General features: G+C 54.1%; 2 protein-coding genes across 2 annotated transcripts in view; both read right to left on the bottom strand.

Annotated features, from left to right (window-relative positions):
- Window positions 1-6046, bottom strand: part of LOC104363282 (protocadherin gamma-C5-like) — a 42653-nt gene extending 36607 nt beyond the window's left edge. Inside the window, exon 1 of the mRNA XM_042790501.1 lies at window positions 300-6046. Within this exon, the coding sequence (XP_042646435.1) occupies window positions 300-2732 (2433 nt within the window). The 5' untranslated portion in view covers window positions 2733-6046. The remainder of the gene's footprint in view (window positions 1-299) is intronic.
- LOC122153261 (protocadherin gamma-B5-like) lies at window positions 3056-8485 on the bottom strand. The gene is made up of 3 exons (XM_042790502.1): window positions 6806-8485; window positions 6053-6694; window positions 3056-3070 (listed from the first exon to the last, which is right to left on the bottom strand). Exons 1-3 carry the CDS (start codon window positions 8483-8485, stop codon window positions 3056-3058), a joined length of 2337 nt encoding a protein of 778 aa, XP_042646436.1.
- Window positions 8486-17542: the final 9057 nt, after the last annotated feature.

Genomic DNA, 17542 nt, shown 5'->3' on the forward strand with positions numbered 1-17542 from the left:
CAGCCTCCACCAGTTACTCACACAAGGCATATCCAAAACTGCATCGGAAAGACATATGTTCAATAACCTGAGCAAACTGACTCAACTGATCCCGCTTACCACAGTGCAAATGTCATCAACACTCAGGACAACTCCTTTGACTCTGAAGAAGACCTGTTCATCTATAGCTAACGACTCTTTAGAGACATGGCACAACTGGATATTACCCCCCAACCCCAATCCACTAAAATATGTGGATGGCACAAACGAAACATGGCTCTGCCCAGCACTGGGACGTGCTGAGGAAGGAGCTACATTACCTCAGCAGGTGTGGGGAGCCGGCTGGCGGTGCCCACAATCTGGTGATACAGCCCTGGCTCACCGTTCCTCATGGTGCTCTGTCGGCTCCCCAGGGGGCTGGAAGGGAAGGGCTTTTTACACAGGAGATCACTCTGGCGAGAGTCCGTGGTGAGATAGACCTGGTGGTAGAAGTTGGGTGGCGTGAAGCCACCCCGCACGGCATCAATGTGGTGGAAGGGCCCTGGTGTCCTGTACAGAGTGCTCCTGGAGCTGTTGAACAGCTCCTTTGACTGCCTCCACTTGTAGCACTTGAAGATGCCCACGGACAACATGGTGATGAAGAAAGCTGCTGACACCAAAATCACAGCCAAGATGAGATAGAAAGTCACATGCCTCCTGGGATCATTGGCAGGTGCCACGTCAGTGAGGTCGGTGAGGACCTCCTTGATCATCTCGGCCACAGAGATGGAGACAGTGGCACTGGAGGACAGCACAGGCTCCCCATGGTCTTTCAGCAAGATGACTAGTGTGTGCTGAGGAGTGTCATCCTCCCGGAGCTGGCGGGCCGTGAAGATCTCCCCACTGTGCAGCCCAACTGAGAAGAGGCTGGGATCAGTGGCCTGCAACAGGGTGTAGGAGATCCAGGCATTGTACCCTGCATCCGCATCCACTGCCACCACCTTGGTGACCATGTGCCCGGCGGGAGTACCTGGTGCCACCACGTCGGTAGAGGTGGCAGTGGTGTTGGGGTGAGGGTACAGCACAGTTGGGGCATTGTCATTGAGGTCAGTGACAAACACACTGACTGAGACGTTAGTGGCCAGAGGCGGAGAGCCGCCATCCTGGACCTGCACCATCATGTTGAACTCTACCTGGTCCTCGTGGTCCAGGGAGGTGAGCAGGTAGAGCGTGCCATTCTCCCGGTTGATGGAGAAGAGATGGCCTACAGTGGGGTCACCCTGCAAGAGGGTATAAGAGAGCTGGGCGTTGCGCCCAAGGTCCGGGTCTGCGGCGCTCACGTTAAGGATGGGGATGCCAGGCATGTTGTTCTCCAGCACATACACATCATAGGAGTCCTGGGAAGACTTGGGCGCATTGTCGTTGACATCTGACACCTGCACCAGGATCTGTTTTACCACAGACAAGGGTGGTGAGCCTGCATCCCTGGCTGTGATGGTGATGTTATACTCTGATGCCTTTTCCCGGTCCAAAGCTGCTTTTGTTTTCAATGTATAGTAATTTTTGAGGGAGGAGCTGAGCATGAACGGGATCCCAGGGGAAATGAAGCAGTTCACCAGACCGTTGTCATAGGAGTCCAAGTCTGTTACACTCAGCAGAGCTACGACTGTCCCTGAAGCTGCATCTTCAGGCACAGGGCTGTACACAGAAGTCACTGTCACCTCTGGAGCATTGTCATTCACATCTACAACTTCCACCAGCACTTTGCAATGAGCTACGCCAGGAACGGCACCCTTGTCTTTAGCTTGTAAGTAAATCTCATACAGCTTTGTTTCCTCATAGTCCAGCTGTCCTTTGACCCTCAACTCGCCTGTGGCTGAGTCTAGAGCAAAGAGTTCTCGTACTTTGGCAGGCGTGTGGCTGCTGAAGGAATAGACGATGTCTCCATTGGGCCCATCGTCCAGATCGTACGCACTGATCCTGGCGACCAGGGTACCGCTGGGCGTGTTCTCCCTCACGCTCGCCTTGTAGGTGGACTGGTTGAAGACCGGGGCATTATCGTTGGCATCCACGACGTCAATGTGGATCTGCACGTGGGCCGACCGTGGCGGGCTGCCTCCATCCAGCGCAGTCAAGACCAAGTGGAGTTCCCGTTGCTCCTCCCTGTCCAGCTCCTTCTCTAGCACCAGCTCCGCATACTTGCTGCCATCCACCCTCGTCTGCACGTCGAGGGCAAAGTGTGGGTTGACGCTGAGCTGGTAGGTCTGCAAAGAGTTAATCCCCACATCGGGGTCTTGCGCGCTCTCTAGCGGGAAGCGCGCTCCGACCGCCACCGACTCGCTGATTTCCAGCCTCGCCTGGCTGCTGGGAAAAACCGGGTCGTTGTCATTGATGTCCTGGATCTCCACGGCGCCGCTGTACAGCTCCAGCGGGTTTTCCACCACGATCTCAAAGCTGAGGGAGCAGGGGGAGAGCGCGCCGCAGAGCTCCTCCCGGTCTATCCGCTCGCTCACCAGCAGCTCGCCGCTCGACAGATCCACCCCGAAGTACTTCTTGGTGCCGCCGGACACCACCCGCAGCCGGCGACTCGGCAGCCGCCCGAGGTCCAGCGCCAGGTCGGCTACCACGTTCCCCACCGCGGAGCCTCTCCGCGCCTCCTCGGGAATCGCATAGCGAATGGCGGCGGAACCCCAGTCGGAAACGCCGAACAAAAGCAAGAGGCTCAATACCTGCCCCGTCGTCACCCCGCGGCTCCTTACAGCAACGCCGTTCATCGCACAGGACGGCCGCGCTCCCCGCTTCGCCCCCCCGCCCCGGCTAGAACCCCTCGGTTCGCCCCGTCATGGCGCTGCCCTGCGCGCCCCGGGAAGCGGTGGCCGGCGGGGAGACGGGCATCGCTCTGCGGGCTCCGCCGCCACTCGCTCCCAGGCTCTTTCTGAGATCGTTTGCGCCTCATCCCGGCTCGGAGCGGGGCCGGGCCGCCAGTTCCCCCCCGCTCCATCATTGGCCGACAGCGGCACACAGAGTCCCGGCCAATAACTGCACGGAGCGTAGGGCTGCCGGAGCCCCCGCCGCCCCGGCCCGAAGGCAGCGGGGCTCAAGCCTGTCGACCCTGAAAGGGAGAGCCACAGCCTTTGCGAGAAACCCAGCTAAAAATGACAGCCGGGGCTAGGAGAGCGCTGGCAAAGGCAGCGCAGACCGGGCAAGGGGACCGCGTGTGCGGGCAAGAAGGTGTAAGAGTTGGCGGAGAGGATGACGCCAAAAGGGGCGATGTGGAAACGGAGCGGGGGAGGGGGATATCCCTCCCACTCCCCCCACCCACCCCCCCCACGGGAAAAACTCGTTGGAAAGAGGCAGCGGGAGCAGAGAGGGGAGGTGGGGTGGCGGGATGAGAGGTGGGGAGGGTCGGTCGAGGCACGCAGGGCTCCGGCGAGAGCCAACCCCCGGCACGACGCATCAGTTCCGAGTGTCCCTCGGGACCTTCGGGAGGACGGCCCTCCCACCCAAATGGTTGGTCAGCCCCTTCCTGACATCCCATGGCGTCTCGCTTCAGTGCGCCGCCAAAGCAGTGGCGCCGGCCGAGCGACGCGGATTTTGTGCTGCCGAGCTACGAGCAGCAACTCCTGCCGCAGCACAGTCACCCCGCGGGGCAGCTCCTGAGCAGGAGTCCCTCCGGCTCCCCACCGCCACCACTGTCCCAGCAGGTATCTTCCCCGACAAATCGCAGAAATGTCGGTTTATTACGCCCTCTTCTCCACCTCCTATCTTGCTCCCCGGTATCTGTTTCCACCAGCCACACCTAAGGGAATCACGATCTGCGACGTGCTGGTTCACCGGGGGCAGAAGCGGTTCCTGTTCCCGTGCAGCAACAGCCCGGCAGGTCACAGCACCGTGTAGACCACGGCAGCGGCAGCGCCTGGGCGAGAAACTGCAATTCCCGGGCTGTCTGCCTGCGTTTGGGGTTGTTGCTGTCAACAACTCGTGATATGTCAGGTTTTCTGACGTTTCGAGCGCTCATACGGATAAAACTACCGCAATTTTGCCCTTCATTGTCTGTCACCCATGCAACTGCTCAGCTGTCATGGTGTAATGGAAAGGGACCGAGGAAGCTTGAGAAGGGAGCACCAGGAGCCCTGTGGCTGAGAAACACAGCATCCAGGTGTCTTCCCACAGCTGAGACTGATACGGAAGGGACAGCGATGTCCGGGAAAGAAACCAGACTGGAAATCAGCCCCCTCGCATTGATTTGCTCATGGAGAGAAATGACAAGGCTCTCTGTGCCCTGCTGAACTGGCTCAGAAACATTGTGGCTGGTTATCTGTAACCCGCTGCTTGTCATGGCTGACTGCACAGTGGCGGGACTGAAAATCTCCCGCACCAACCTGGGAGACACGACACTCGCCAGAGTGACAGGGACCTCAACCCTTGCTACGTGTCCTCACCCCGCATGGTCCTGTTAAATGCCCTGATCACATGGGATCCATCCAGAGATGCGGTAGTTCTGTGCTTATATGAAGAGTCAACAATATCAAATGGGTCAGCACAGTCTTTCCTTTCCATGTGCTCAGCTATTCCCTTTTCCTACTGAATAATCATTGCCGAAAGATAAACCATATCAGCGCTACTTACCATTCTTATCACCAGTCCATAGAATGTGATCAACATATAGACTTCACACTGATAAAATGCAAAGTTAGTCATCTAGCGTTGTATTTTAATAAAATTTCATTCTGGAGCACTTTAAAGACTGAGAAGGAAAGCGATATGCTTTGCCCTCCACAGCTGCATTGTGCATGTAAGTACATGTTATGTCCCTCTGTCCGTTTTGGAGCACTTCTGTAACAAGCCATGTCTGCAGGCTGACAGAGCTGAGAGCAGATTTCTTTTCTCATAGGCCCTTACACAACCAAATCTCAACCACCTTTCTTTATTATATATAACCTAAAAAGAAGAAAATCCACAGCTCTTAAGATAAATCTTGAAACAGTCTTCAGCCACTTTTCTCTAAAATAAACTCTGAATCTTTTCCCCAAACACTGCGTATTTTGTGTTTTTCCTAAACTCTATTGACGGAGCAATTTCTCTAACATGCATAACGCAATTCTGAAGAGGTTTCTCTTCATATGAGTGTACACGTCACCTGTATTCAGAGTACCTTGTCTGCTTAATCTCAGCACTAGTAGGATGGTGAAGAAGCAGAGAGCCAAGTACAGTAAAGAGACTCAGGAAAGGCATGGAAGACTGAACATTTCCATTTCCCATATTTCGATTGACATTACATCTCCCTCACTTTGTCAGGAAGCCCGAATATTGAAAGTGACACCTTGGAGCACCTGAAAGCACAATTTGGATGGCGAGGAGTGGAAATGTGTGACAGGTAAGGGAAAGGATGCCTTTCCACTGTCCCAGGAATTCCTTCAGGAACAGGTTCAATCCAAATCCCAGCCAGAGCCTCCCAGAGGAGCCGGTGGCAGCAGAGGACCCAAAGAATTTTCTGCTTGGTTCTGGTTTCAGAGATACAGTGAGGCACCAGCCCTGGCTCCCCAGATGGAGGGGAAATGTTAAGTCACGGGTGTACACAACATCTTCCTTTTGAGGGTTTCAGAGTATGAAAAGAACCGAGCTAGGAGGGAAAACAGAACTACAGAGCTGCTGCCCTCACTGGAGGAATGAACATACACCATTACCACAGGAAAGTGCTCAAATCTGGCAGACAAAATAAATGAAGCTGTCAACAGACCGAGATGAAAGGGTTGTTTCAGCTTTGGAACCCACAACACATTTGCCCCGCTCCACCCGTGTCCACCCCACCACCCCAGCTCAGTAAAAATCGCACCTGGAGTAAGACAGACAGACAGCAGTACTGACAACATAGCGTCGTTCCTCGGGGCACAACCGACAAATCGCGGATGAGATCGGGCAGATCAAAAGAGAGAGTCCAGATCACACAGACAACCCACCCCTGAGCTATTGAGCAGTGCGCCCAGAGGCGACATTAAGCTCTGCGGGTTCCTCACCGATCCCCCACGGCAGAAAAGGGGAAAAAGATGATTCAGACAAAGCAGCAGAGAGAGACCCCAGGACAGAAGCTCACCTGTGCCGAGCTCCCGGGGCTATGAGGGTCCTTCCCGGAGTGAGTGTCTGAGACGGGTTCCCCACCCAGGGGACGGTCAGACAGCGCTGCCGCCCCTGGTCTCAGAAATGTGAAGTCCTTCTGTCCCGATTCGGAAGCTAAGCACACCTCGTAGGAGTAGGGCAAGGGCAGCGTGCTGCTGCAGTAGTTATACGGTGCTTTGGAGCCCAGGCTGGAGTACAGATCCTTATCGGAAGTTATAAAAACCGGAGGGCTCCTTGACCGTCGGCATTTAAGGAACAATATCAAAACAACTGTGAAAACGAATAACAAGGACACGACAACGAGCGCCACTACAAGAATGAGGTTTAGATCAGACGTCAGCTCGGACACAGCGTCTTTGTCTCCCAGCTCCGGCAGCGCCTCCTGCAAGCTCTCGGCCAGCACCACGTGCAGCGTGGCCGTGGCCGACAGCGCCGGCTGCCCGTGGTCCTTCACCACGGCCACCAGCCGCTGCTTCGCCGCGTCCCGCTCCGACACGGCCCGCGCCGTGCGCACCTCGCCGCTGTGCAGCCCCACGCGGAACAGCGCCGGCTCCGGCGCCTGCACCAGCTCGTACGACAGCCACGCGTTGCGCCCCGCGTCCGCGTCCACCGCCACCACCTTGGCCACCAGGTACCCGGCCTCGGCCGAGCGCGGCACCACCTCGAACGGCCCCGCCGCTCCCGCCGCCGCCCCCGCGCCCGCCCCCGCGCCCGCCGCCGGCCACAGCACCCGCGGCGCGTTGTCGTTGCGGTCCAGCACGAAGACGCGCACCGTCGCCGTCGAGCTCCGCGCCGGCGCCCCGCCGTCCTGCGCCCGCACCGCCACCGCGAACTCGCGGCACTGCTCGTAGTCGAAGGAGCGCTGCGCGTACACCGCGCCGCTCCGCGCCTCCACCGACACGGGCGGCGCCGCGCCCGCGCTGCCGCCCGCCAGCCAGTAGCTCACGCGCCCGTTGGCGCCCGCGTCCGCGTCCCGCGCGCGCACGCGCAGCACCGGCGCGCCCGCCGCGTTGTTCTCCGCCACGTAGGCGCTGTAGGCGGCCTCCTCGAACACCGGCGCGTTGTCGTTCACGTCCGACACCTCCAGCACCAGCGCCGCGCGGCTCGAGAGCGACGGGCTGCCCCGGTCCCGGGCCACCACCGTCACGCGGTGCTCGGCCGCCTGCTCCCGGTCCAGCGCGCTCGCCGTCACCACCTTGTACGAGCCGCCCGGCGACGCCACGAGCGACAGCGGCGCCTCGCCCGACAGCTCGCACGACACCCGCCCGTTCTCCCCGGAGTCCGGGTCGCTCGCCTTCAGGACGGCCACCACCGTGCCGACCGGCGCGTCCTCGCCCACCGGGCTCCACACCGACAGCACCGCGATTTCGGGCGCGTTGTCGTTCACGTCCAGCACCTCCACCTCCACTTCGCAGTGCGCCACCAGACCGCCCCCGTCCCTCGCCTCCACAGCCAGGCTGAACGCGCGCGTCTCCTCGAAGTCCAGCGCCTCCCGCAGCGTCACCGTCCCGCTCTCCGCCTCCACCACGAACTTCTGCAGCACCTTGGCCGGCGTTTTCCCGAAGCCGTACGTGACGCGGCCGTTGGTGCCGGCGTCGGCGTCGGAGGCGGAGACGTGCAGCACCGTGGAGCCGGGCGGCGCGTCCTCCCGCAGGCTCGCGCGGTACCGGTCCTGCTCGAACACGGGGGCGTTGTCGTTGGCGTCGGTGACGTTGATGCAGATCTGGGCGGTGCCGCTGTGGGGCGGCTCGCCGCCGTCCAGCGCCGTCAGTACCAGCCGCAGGCTCGGCTCGCTCTCCCGGTCCAGCGCTCGGCGCAGCACCAGCTCCGCGACCTTGCTGCCGTCCGGGCTCTCCTTCACCTCCACCGCGAAGTAGCCGTTGGCCTCCAGCTCATAGCCCTGCAGCGAGTTACTGCCCACGTCCGGATCTTCGGCCACTCCCAAATAGAACCGCGCACCGGGAACAGTCAACTCGTTGATCTCCAGCTGAAAACTGTCTTGCAGAAAGCGCGGGGAGTTGTCGTTGACGTCCCGGATGGCCACCTCGACGTGGAACACGTTGAGCGGGTTCTGCACCAGCGCCTCGAAGCTGACGGAGCAGGACGCCGCCTCGCCGCACAGCTCCTCCCGGTCCAGCCGCTCGCTCACGTACAGCTCCCCGCTCTCCCCGCTCACGCCGAAGTATTGCTTCTCGGCGCTGAGCCGCAGCTTGCGTGCCGGCAGCTCCGCCGGGCTCAGCCCCAGGTCCCGCGCCAGCGGCCCCACCAGCGAGCCTCTGCCCAGCTCCTCGGGGATGGCGTAGCGGAGCCGCTCCGGCGCCGCCCGGCAGCACAAGCCCAGCACCAGAGCGGGCAGCAGCAGCACTCGCCCGGCGGCTCGCCGGCGGCTCGGCCGCTGCCTGCCCGCCATCCTCGGCACCGCTCGCCGCGCTCCTCCCTCCTGCCGCTGCCCTCCCGCCCTTCCAGCCCCTCTCCGCACCGAACGCGGGGGCCGCCGGAGGGCTGCGAGCTCGGCGCCGGCTCGGACGCCGCCGCTCCCCGCGCCGCGCCGCCTCTCGCCTCTGCTGCCCGTGCCGCTGCCGCTCTGGCCGGCGCCGGGCGAGCGAGCAGCCTGCGGGGGCAGGACGCGGCGGCGGCTCCGCCGGCGGCTCCGGCTCCGCCGGCGGCTCCGGCTCCAGCGCCGCTCCGCGGCGGCCAACAGCGGCACCCGGAGGCGCCGCGACGCCACCGCAGCCGGCGGGTGCCCGCGCTCCCGGGGGCCGGGCTCCGAGCCGCGCTGCCGGCAGCTGCCGGGAGTCGGCGCCGTCGGCCACCCAAAGGCTCAGCTCGGCGGGTTTGCTCCTGCCCGCGGCAGGGCGGGCCGCGCACCTCTGCTCCGTGCTGGAAAGGACGAGCCTGGCCGGGGAACGCGGTACCGAGCCGCGGAGGAGCGCGCAGACGCCGCACGGCAGAGCACCCGTGACTGCAGGTAAGTACAGGCGGGTAACTGTCCCGCAGACGCCTGGCATACTCCAGCAGTTTCTGCTACTGCCGCGCGCTGTCTTTCCCGAGCTCTTTTCTTTCGATTCTGCGGCCTCTGAGCAGCAACAGCTACAAAATGCTGCACAGGAGAAACTGCTGTACAAAGGCAGCACTGGGCCCGCCAGTTTCCTTGAAAGCATCCTTGTTTCCAGCCCTTTTCTTCTCCGTGCCTCCCGGAGTGACCGACACTGGGAGAAAATAGCAAGCCTCGTTCTCTACAACAGCGGTATCAACGCACGCTCCCAGTTCTACAAAACACGGAGATCGCCACAACTTCTTGCTCCAGTACGGGGAAGTCAGAGCGTTTCTTCAAAATTATTTCTTCCAGTGAACGGGGTAAGTAAGCAGATCGACCAACGTGGATGGGCAGCAAAAAGGTACCCATGCGCCCAGGAGGCTTCAATTACCAGCGTGCTCTGGCGAGAATCGTAAAAAGGAGTTGGTATGCTCCTCTGTGGTGATGCCCGAGGTGTATGCGACGTGTCGGCTGCCTTTCCCGGGACAACCCAGAGACGTGTAGAAAAATAATGGCAAAAAGAAGTTGCAAAAAGAAAGGAGAGAAGGGCAGCGCCAGAGAAGGCAGTTTACCCATGACACAAACACAGCGACGTGTACTTTGCACAGAAATACCCAGAACACTCCAGGCGTGGGGCAGGTGGAACGAAAATGGAAAGGATAAAACGCTCCTGAGTGCAACACCTACGAAAAGGTACTTGATCCTCCTCGCTGCCTGTTTGTGCGATAGCACCGCATCTCAGTACCAATCAAAGGAAGCCGCAGAATGCAGGACTCTGCAAACCAACCTACCTTGGTTCGTGACCATGGAGAGCAGGGCATATTCTGACCAGCTGAACCATTTCAAGTGCTACAGACAGCACGCGTTTGGAGACTACAGGAACAGTAGATTTTCCTAACGCTCCTACTGCTCCAAAGAAGCGAGGACTCCGTGGGCGGCTACAGTGCTCCCTCACAGGGGCCTGGTGATGACTCAGTTGCTGGTTATGCCACTCCTGCCACATCCTCAAAATAGGAAAAGATATGGGCTACGAGACTCAGTTTCTCCTTCACCAGCTTCTTCCACTGTAGCAGTTAATAGCAAGCGAGATCGCTCAGCCACAACTTGGCTGTGAGAACAGACTCGACTCATCCTCACCAACAAGACCATTCTCACAAAGGAGTAGCCACATTCTACTTCAGATGGAGAGGCATACAAGAGGGTCATCTACCCATACTGAGCAGGTATTTACACAGAATCTCGCCCTTCTTCAATGTTTGTTCTTCAATGTTTCTTGCATTGCATTACTAAGGTAGTGTTTACATGCCTTTCAAAGAATTGACAGTAAGTGAAAACTGTGTTGTAAGACACTAGTGATAAATAAAGCAATAAAGCTAGACTCTTAGGAAAACCTTCAACTAATAAGCCATTCACGTCGAAGATATCTGTTTATGCCTAATAGTCCAATCCTATGAGTAACGCTGCTGAGCAAAAAATGAACTTTATATCAAAATTAGCCACGAGAGGACATACTGTCGCTACACATTCAAACTACACCAGTACCCCTAACTGCGCCTCTATGTAAACGAGACGATGACAAACAGTAAAGCAGGTTATAAATGCCCATATGCCAATAAGGATCCTTCAGACATTACCCCTTATTTGGAAGAAGAGGCCACAAGGCTGATGCATGAACAAGCTTCTCCTGGTCAATCTCACAAAATCACTCCAGCTGCAGCAAGACTCTGGCTGTGCTCACCGGCTGGTGAGGACCCGAGAAGGAGGAAACAACCTTTCTAACCAGTAATGCTAGTAAGAATGCCTGCCAGTCGGTTCTTCACACACCCTTTGAATCCATTTTAAACACTTGGCATTGAATGATCAAGCACTGCTACGGGAGGGATGACGTTACGAAACAAGCTGTAAGGTGACAAAGAAAGCACAAATGAATTATCCTTCACAGCAAGAGCATCTTGACATTTTGTGCTGTGCTGTTTCATCCGTAATGCATCCCAGCAGGTATTGTGACAATACTTTCTACCTTCTAGCACTTCACCTGTAGTTTGGAGGCTTATGGAGTCTAGAAACATGATATTCTGTCTGGGAACATCCAATTCTTCAACTTCACCCCACCTCTGGAAGAGCACAGCGGTGGCTCACCACCAAGGTGACCAACCAGTGCTAATGTATGCACATGTATTTCATAATCTATTACTTATCAACAAGTAATTTCGCTCCTCTTCCATCCTCTTCCTCCACCCACAGCATGGAGCTCGCTTCTAACCCAACCCAGGAAATTCCTGCAAGCAACAAGGAATTTGTAGGAATGCCTGAGGATGGTCTTCTGGTTGAGGAAGACATTAATCCAATGTCAAAAACACACACTGTGTTTCTGGAGCACCAAACTGACCCTGCTGTCAGTACTGGCTGAGGAACATGCTCTGTGAGGAACTTTCACATGTGAGACAAACACAAGACCGGCCCCAAAGCAGGCACAGGCAGCTCTACGTTCATTTCAAACAATGACTTCCAGCCATCCAAAACAATGACTCTTCAATGAAGAAGAAACGGAAGGGAAGAGTGATAGTTCAGTGAATCAAAAACCGACTGGAGAAAAACACCCCGACTTACATGCTCTTCATGATAAAAATATTTTTGAATTTGTAGTCATCCCATCCTATAAGTAAAACTGCTCAGTGTGTGGTAAGGAGCACAGAAAGGAACACAAGCTGTCTAACGACTACAGCTATAAAGTATACATAGTACTCCCTTCCACACACACTGGTTTCGATGATAATAACTAATAAACAATATAAGAGGAAGTGGTACAACACGGGTGAGCAGATAATGATACGACACAAGCAATAAGACTGATTATTAAGCATTACAAGTATAAGGTATTGTACCATCACAGAAAATTATATGCGGGGCCACGAATCTGTCACTTCTCTTCATCATCTCAGTGGGAGTCTGAGTGGGAAGCGACACCATTCACGTCCCGTTTCAAGACAATCTCATCCTACTCAAGGGCATGTGCTGTAGACAATACATATGACCCTGCTACTATCCTCCGGTGAGGTCATGTTTACCTCTGTTCCCCAAAGACTAGAAGAGAACACAAAGATACCCTCACATCTCCTGCCTTTCACAGCCGCTCTGGCATGAGCAAGAGGCACTAACACATCACGCTTTGCTAAACGAAGCTGTGCAGGTCGTTACAATTAAACCTACGTACATAGGAGACCAGGAAAAGAACAGCAAAATCATAAATCAGACAAGCAAGGCGAGCAAGCATTAGAAGAGAAAGTGGTGTCAGAGGAACTCACCGGGAAGGTGTCTCAGTCTTCACTGCAGGCGTGGAAATTCATCCCCGGGAGAACCTGCAAGTCCCTGAGCTCTCAAGATGCAAGTGCTGCCCTAAAGTCTTACTCTGGACTTTGCAGCAGGGGGTTCATTTTAAGACAAAGTCATCAGTTCTCTGCGATTTTTCTAATTTTTCCAATGTGTGGCCTGCTCATCTCACACAAAAATGAACTTGTAAGTGTGAACAACTTATCATAGGCCTGAATATATATGTTCTGAGAAATTGCAACAGATTCTTCTTTAGCTTCAGCTTCATTTTCTTCAGAGATAACTTTCTGTATTAGGCGGTTAAAGTAATTATTTGCTGCAAAAACAAGACTCGCAGTTTCAAAAGCTCAAAAAAAATTTCAAAATGAGCCATCAGTCATGGCCTTCCAGGAAAAAAAGGCCTGAAAGAATGACTAATTTTGGCTGTGAAGAAACTCCACTTTGCAAGCAGGTAGAGAGAGATAAAGGAAGTTTCACACAGGAGTTATGAGCCATTATAACCAAACAGCATCATTTTACCTGCACAGTTACCGTTCAAACACTTTGTGATTGGAGGACTACCATTGCCTTTCAGAACAGGGAAACCAGGATCACAGCAAAAATGGCACAGGCCTTGGCACCAGGCCTGACAGCAAACCCTTGCCCAGCCCAAACCACCCTGAGCCACCCCTTTGCCTGGGCCAAAGCCAGCCCCTCGCCCCCCTCGCTCTGCATTCACACCCTTTAGTTCCACCATGGACAATATTCAGCTCTTGGCCATGTGTCAGCCACAGGCAACAGGGCAGTTCATTCAAGGACACCTTAGGGAAACAGAGGGCTAGCAAAGTCTTTGTCTTGCCAGCTGAACACTGTCAAGGTCGGGATGGAAACTGCTCCCCAGCCTAAGAATTAGAAGAGATCTTTCTTTTGATGCTTCAGGGGTTGCGGGGCACAATGATGCCCAGATATAGAGCTGGACAACAGGTAAGGCAAATAATGGGAAACTTAAATAAGTGAAGGAATCACAGCTTAATATTTCAGATTATGGCAACTCTATTAGCTACCCAAGAAAGGTATCCGGTTGGTAAGAAGTGCACCGGACACTCACACAGCAACTTACACCAAAGACCATAGCCAACGTTCCTCAGTATAAAGTCCTCAAACAGTTAAAACTGGATCATGTCTGGAAATAAACTGTGGGCCTTACCTAAAAACTAGCAAAAATGGAAATTTTAGGCCACCTCTACGTCTTCTAGACATTACACATTATACAACAGCAAAAATTTTCACCTGCCCTATATCTAAAGAGAGAATTTTTCAGTCTGCCAAAACATCATGCAACAGGAAAGCAACTTGCACAGAGACACACCACTGAAGCAATACTTGCACAAACAGTTCTCCTCCTCGGAGAACAAGAATCACAACATGGACACATACAAAGAGATTTCTCTGCTCATCACAGCAGTTCAAATAACAGCAAAATGTTCTCAAGTGCATAAGCAGTAGAGAGCTCTCATTAAGACTCGGTCATCAAAGTATCAACACAAAAACATTGTATCATTCTTCTTCAGCACGTGGGCAACATGGAAGATACATGAATTTCAAACCTGAATGTAAAGTGTACATCTATGCTCATTAATTGCAATGCACAGAAAACATGTAACAGGAGAGAAAATTGATGAACCCAAAACTTGGCCAGTTGGAGACTAGTGGAGAAGTGTCATCTCCAAAACTAAAGAAACATTCAGACTCATTTGTTGTAGTCCTACAGTAAACCCTGGTGATTATCAAAACACAGACCTAGTCTGCACAGGCCTGTGATCCTTACACACAGCATCACCAAGTCTCTCCTCAAACCCCTCACAGATCACGCGGGTTGTCACTAATCATCATCATAGACTCCACCCAAAAAAAAAGTCACACAGACAACTTTGCCCCACCATAGATAATATTTGACTTTCCCCCATGTCTACGTGACAGGGAGGAGCATTTCTTACAGCAATGTTTGAGGGAAACATACCTAGGAACATCTTTCACTGCACAGCTGTAAACATGAAACACAGATAGGGGACAGTCAGACAAGTGTAACAGATGTGACCATCCACACACCCTCAGACACAGTGGCCCACCTTTAGCTCCCCACTACGAGGAAAGCAAGAAGTTAACCCCTGCAGAAAGGAAAGGACCGCAACATACTCTAGGAGATGATGGCACTTAGAGGAGCTACATAATTAAGGTGCTTAGTAGGATGGGGATAAACTTTTGCTCTTCCCAAAGCTCTCATGATGTCATTTGTCATAACTACATCATTAAGGTGTTCCTTATGAATCAACAACCTGCTGCGAGCATACAGAAGGAACCTCCAAAGCCTCCCAGTACAGCTGCACTAACATGGCTGAGGAGAATCTTCTTTCGCAGGGAGAAACTCACATACTACAGCTGGGCACTGATCACAGAGAGCAGCAAACCGTCTCTTCTGTGTCCTTCAACAACCCCTCTATGCACAGATCCCAACCCTCTTGTCCTCAAACCTTCACAACTTCCATACTCTTCTTTGACCCTTATAACTTGCCAGCGCACAGCATCAAAGGACCAGCTGCCCACACCATTTCTCCTCAGCAGGCACCACCATCAATCCATGCACTTCACTGCGATATCGTTACCGCTCTGTACTGAGGAGGAAGATGCATTTGTCTGCTCACCAGGAAAAGAACAACAAGATCATAAATCAGATGAGGAAGGCGAGCAAGCATTAGAAGAGAAAGTGGTGTCAGAAAAACTCACCAGGAAGGTGTCTCAGTCTTCACTGCAGGCATGGATATTCATCCCTGGGAGAACCTGCAAGGCCCTGAGGTCTCAAGCTGCCAGTGCTGCCCTAAAGTCTTACTCTGGACTTCGCAGCAGGGGGTTCATTTTAAGACAAATTCATCAGCCCTCTGCTATTTTTCTAAGCTGTGGCCTGTGCATTTTGCACAAACATGAACCTGGAAGTGGGAAGACTTTATAATGGGCTTCATTCTGAAAATAAGCCTTCTGAGAAATTACAACAGAACCTTTAGCTTCATCTGCAGAATGGCAAACCTACAGAAGAGAAGGAATCACAGCTTAACATTTCAGGTTATGTCAAGACTATTAGATGCACAAGGAAGGCATCTGGTTGGTAAGAAGTCCACAGGATGCTCACACAGCAGCTCACAGCAAAGACCACAGCCACTGTTCCACAGTGTGACGCCTTTGGACAGTTAAAAAGGGACCATGTATGGAACTAAACTGTGGGCCTTATCTGACAATGAGGGCAAAGGGAACTTTTACACCACCTTTTCATCTTTTAGATGTTTTACATTATACCACAGCAGAATTTTTCAGACTGCCAAAACATCATGTAACAGGAAAGCAACCTGTGCAGACAGACACCACTTAAGGAAAATTTGCACACACAGTTCTCCTCCTCTGAGAACAAGAATCACAACGTGGACACATACAGAGAGATTTATCTACACATCACACCAATTCAGAGACAGGTAACGTGTTCTCAAGGGCATAAGCAATAGACTGCTCTGACTAAGACACGGCCATCAAAGCATCAACTCCAATATCATATCATTCCTCTTCAGCACATGGGCAACGTGGAAGATACACGACTCTCAAATCCTAATGTAAAGTGTAGGTCTATACTCATTAATTGCCATGCTCAGGAAACATCATGCAACAGCAGAGAAAAAGGAGCAACCCACAACTTGGCCAGTTGGAGACTATGAGAAACATTCAGACTCCTTTTTTGTACTACAGCAATAAACTCTGGTAATTATGAAAACACAGGCCTAGTCTCCAAGGGTACCTCCTTACACACAACATCCCAAGACTCTCCTCAAACCCCTCACATCTCACAGAGTTGTCATTGATCATCATCATTAGCAGATAGACTCCACCTAAAGAAAATTCACACAGACAACTTCGTCCTACGGTGGATAATTTATGACTTCAGCCCATGTCGATGTTACAAGGAAGAGAATTTTTTCCACTTATATTTCAAGAAAACCTACCTAAAAGTCTTTCTCTGCACAACTCTAAACATGAAAGGAACATACGGGACAGTCAGAGAATTGTAACAGATGTGATCTTCCAGACACCCTCAGAGACAGTGGCCCACCTTTAACTCATCACAAGCTGCAAGCTAAGAGGTTAACCCCTACAAAAAAGGTAAAGTAACACAACATACTCAGTTTGATGATGGCATTTGCAGTAGGTTCATAATTAAGGTCTGTAATAGGACAGATAAACACACTTTCTATTCCCAAACCTCTCTTTATGTCACTTGTCAGACTTAAGGTGTTCGTAACGAATCAACAACCTGAAAGCACACGAAAAGAACCTCCCTGGGCACCCACCAGAGCTACAATAACATGGCTCAGGAGGAACTTCTTTGGCACGCCGTGCACTTCACTTCGGTATCTTTACAGCTCTGTACTGAGGAGGAAGATGCATTTGTCGGCTCACCAGTCTTCTGGGAAGAAACAGCAAGGGGCTAAAAGTAAAAGAGGAGCGCTCCCCAGGGAGAAACTGGGGCCGTTGACCACCTGCACTGGGGGAAATACGTCTCCCTCCCACTCTCTCCCCGCCCGCCCTCAGACGGCTCTTGCCGTAGCAGGGAGTGTCAAGCCAAGGCACGCCCAGCTCCCTTTTCGCTAAGTCGGCCTTAAGGGATCGGGAACCAGCAAGACAGACCTCCCGTTTCCCGCAGTGCCCCTCCCACGCAGCCACCCGCAGACTCTCGCGGCCACTCCCCCCTTCTCCCGCTGGGGCGCTGAGCCGCAACCCCGCGGTCGCCTCCCGCGGGCAAGTGGCACCGGCACACGGCGCCGGCTGCTGCGGGAGCCGCTGCCTTGCTCGGACCTCCCCCTCCCGCGGCAGGAGCCACGACTCGGCACGGAAGGGGCAGAGCAGAGCAGCGCGGGGAGAGGTCGCGCAGCAAGTGGGGCTGGCAGGAGGAACTCACCGGGGCAGCGGCGGGGTCCTCCCCGAGCAGCGGCGCGGGCTCGTCGGGCGGCGGCCGGGCCGGGAGGGTGTCGCAGCAGCTGCCGCCCGACAAGCGGAGCTGGCTCTTGCGCGAGTCGGCCGTGA

Source organism: Tyto alba, unplaced genomic scaffold (assembly GCF_018691265.1).
Source record: "Tyto alba isolate M040663 unplaced genomic scaffold, T.alba_DEE_v4.0 Super-Scaffold_17, whole genome shotgun sequence".
In the NCBI taxonomy this organism is placed as follows: Eukaryota; Metazoa; Chordata; class Aves; order Strigiformes; family Tytonidae; genus Tyto; species Tyto alba.

Coding starts and splice junctions, on each gene's coding strand:
- LOC122153261 (XM_042790502.1), bottom strand. CDS start 8,485: ATGGCGGGCAGGCAGCGGCCGAGCCGCCGGCGAGCCGCCGGGCGAGTG. Junction 6,695..6,805: donor GCAACGACAACGCGCCGCGG/GTGCTGTGGCCG, acceptor CTGGTGGCCAAG/GTGGTGGCGGTGGACGCGGA.